We start from the raw sequence: 2,284 nt of genomic DNA, 5'->3' as shown, positions 1-2,284 counted from the left end.
CTTGTGGGCAGAATACCTTGGGATCTCAATGGAGTAAGGCCGAACATCTGATCCATCACAAAGTCTCTGTAATAATGTTGATCAGGTCAATGTAACCTGCAACTACTTACTAACATGCAATAAACTCTATCTTGTTTAATCCAGGTGACACTTCTAGTTAGATCAGGAAGTGTTTTTTCTTGACAATAGGAAACCAAGCAGACCCTGAAGTTGCTTATACTTTAAAGAGGATGATAGCAACAACAGTTCAGATGCTGCCGTGATCTTGCATGTCCATAGAACAGTTACCGATTCAGTAGTTGCCTTGAAAATGAGAGTAATTTTTAAAAAAAAAAGGAAGGAGAGATAAGTTGCAGGGGAATGGGAAAGAGCGAAGCAGTAGAAGTAACTGGGCTGCAGTATGAAAGAGTGGGAACAGACTTGATGGGCTGAATGGCCATCTTTTACTGTATTCTTTTGATTCCATGAATAGTTGTGTGGAACTTTACAGAGTAAAGGTACTTTCAAGTGATGGCATTAGTCTTGGCTCTCTGTCTCCTCTGGGTCAGAAGGTTAGAGGTTCAAGTCCCACTCGGACACTCCAGCTCAGTATCCAGTTCCACAAGCCCATGAGGCAGTACTTTGTTGCTGGAGGCACTGATGTTCAGACATGTTGCATGACTCCAGCTCCAGTTTGCTGTCCTTGAGTGTTCATGAAAGATTTCATGTACGGGAATTCTCCCCAGTGTCCTGGATCAATATCTATCTCCCAACCAGCATTACCAAAAAAAAATTATTCAGCCGTGATCACATTGGGATCTTGCTGTGTGCCAACTTTGGCTGCTGTCTTTCATGCATCACAACAGTGGCTACACTTTTTTAAAAAGTACTGCTTTGACTGTGAAATTCTTAGAGTCCCTGAGGTTGTAAAGTGATTTTAACCTACTCCAGGTTTGAGTTTTTGGTTGGGGGGGTGCGGGGTTGTTACAGCAACATTCTCTTTGTAGCTCTCAGACTGGCTGAGTTCCCTGTTGCACCTGCTGTGGAGAAGCTAGACAGAAATCCTGGGGTAACATGGAACCAACTTTGCCCTTGAAGCAAAGAGTGAGAAGAAGATTGTCCCCTTTTCTCCCTCTTCGAAGACATCCAGCCTGGGCTTCAGCATATGTTCTTGGCTGCCAAGCAGCAAGTTCACTGCGTTGCTGATAGGGTGAAAGACTTGCATTCGTGTGGCACTTTTCACATCCTCAGGATCCTTATCCCAAAGTGCTTAGCAGGCAGTGAGGTAGTTTTGAAGTGTAGTCACAGTTGCAGTGTGGGGAAACGTAGCTGCCAATTTGCACACAGTAAAATCCCACAAATGGTGATGAGATAAGTGATCAGATAGCCTGTTCTTTTAGTGATGTTGGTCGAGGGATGAATGTTGATCAGGATGTTGCAGAGAATTCCCTGGCTGTGGGCAGTAATTTCATATTTAGTAGCACAATGGTATTTAAGTCACAAAGGGCATCTTCTACGTCGGTGGTCACAGTGAAACATCCCTTTAACATAGATATGCTTCCCCTCCAGTACCTAGCTGGTTGTGCTGTTAAGGCCTGGTTCTATGTTTAACTGCCTACTTGCACCTGTGGAATCAAAAATGCTGTATAAACTCAAATTAGTTAAATAAAATTATAGAGCACAAAAACAGGCTGTATGGCCCGTTGAAAGAGTAATGCAATTTGTTCGACTCTCTTTCTCCATAGCTCAGCTCGTTCCCTCTTTCAGTTCTCCCACACACTCTCTCTCTCTTTCTACCCCTTCCCCAATTATTTTCTTGCTTTCCAAACTTTAAATCTCATTTTTTTTTCTGGGCATATCAAATTTAAGGTGGTTGTTGTCTTTCTACCTGTTGTCACAGGGCAGCAATGCAGGACCCCGACAGGACGAGTCTGAAGGACAGCGGTCAGGGAGAGAGCGAGGAGGGAGACAGCGATTGTGACACTGGCAGAAACTCGCCCATTGACCGCCTGCTTGAAGAGGGACTGAGTGACCTACTGTCCAGGGGAAGCTGGGCAACGCCAGGTGAGGGGAGTCTCTGGGTCAGCCTGATCCTGGCAGACTTGCATGTGTCCCAGCTACTGTGGTTGAATTTGAACTCCTGTCCCCAGAGAATTGTTATCAAAATACTGAGGATGTTGAAATTCTGAAAAGCAGAATATAGGCCTGACAGTACGTATGGAGAGAGAAAGAGCTAACGCATCTGGGTTTGATATAAGAGATAGTAGGAACTGCTGATGCTGGAGAATCTGAGATAACAAGGTGT

General features: G+C 44.5%; 1 protein-coding gene across 1 annotated transcript in view; it reads left to right on the top strand.

The window, feature by feature from the left end:
* The first annotated feature begins 1,881 nt into the window (after window positions 1-1,881).
* LOC109934191 (protocadherin-18-like) overlaps window positions 1,882-2,284 on the top strand; it is a 5,252-nt gene continuing 4,849 nt past the window's right edge. The window contains exon 1 of the mRNA XM_048594218.1: window positions 1,882-2,043. Within this exon, the coding sequence (XP_048450175.1) occupies window positions 1,887-2,043 (157 nt within the window). The 5' untranslated portion in view covers window positions 1,882-1,886. The remainder of the gene's footprint in view (window positions 2,044-2,284) is intronic.

Source organism: Rhincodon typus, unplaced genomic scaffold (genome assembly GCF_021869965.1).
Source record: "Rhincodon typus isolate 14 unplaced genomic scaffold, sRhiTyp1.1 hic_rhity00007083, whole genome shotgun sequence".
Taxonomy (NCBI): domain Eukaryota; kingdom Metazoa; phylum Chordata; class Chondrichthyes; order Orectolobiformes; family Rhincodontidae; genus Rhincodon; species Rhincodon typus.
Note: the sequence above shows the minus strand (reverse complement) of the source record. Positions and strands in the feature narration are given on the sequence as shown.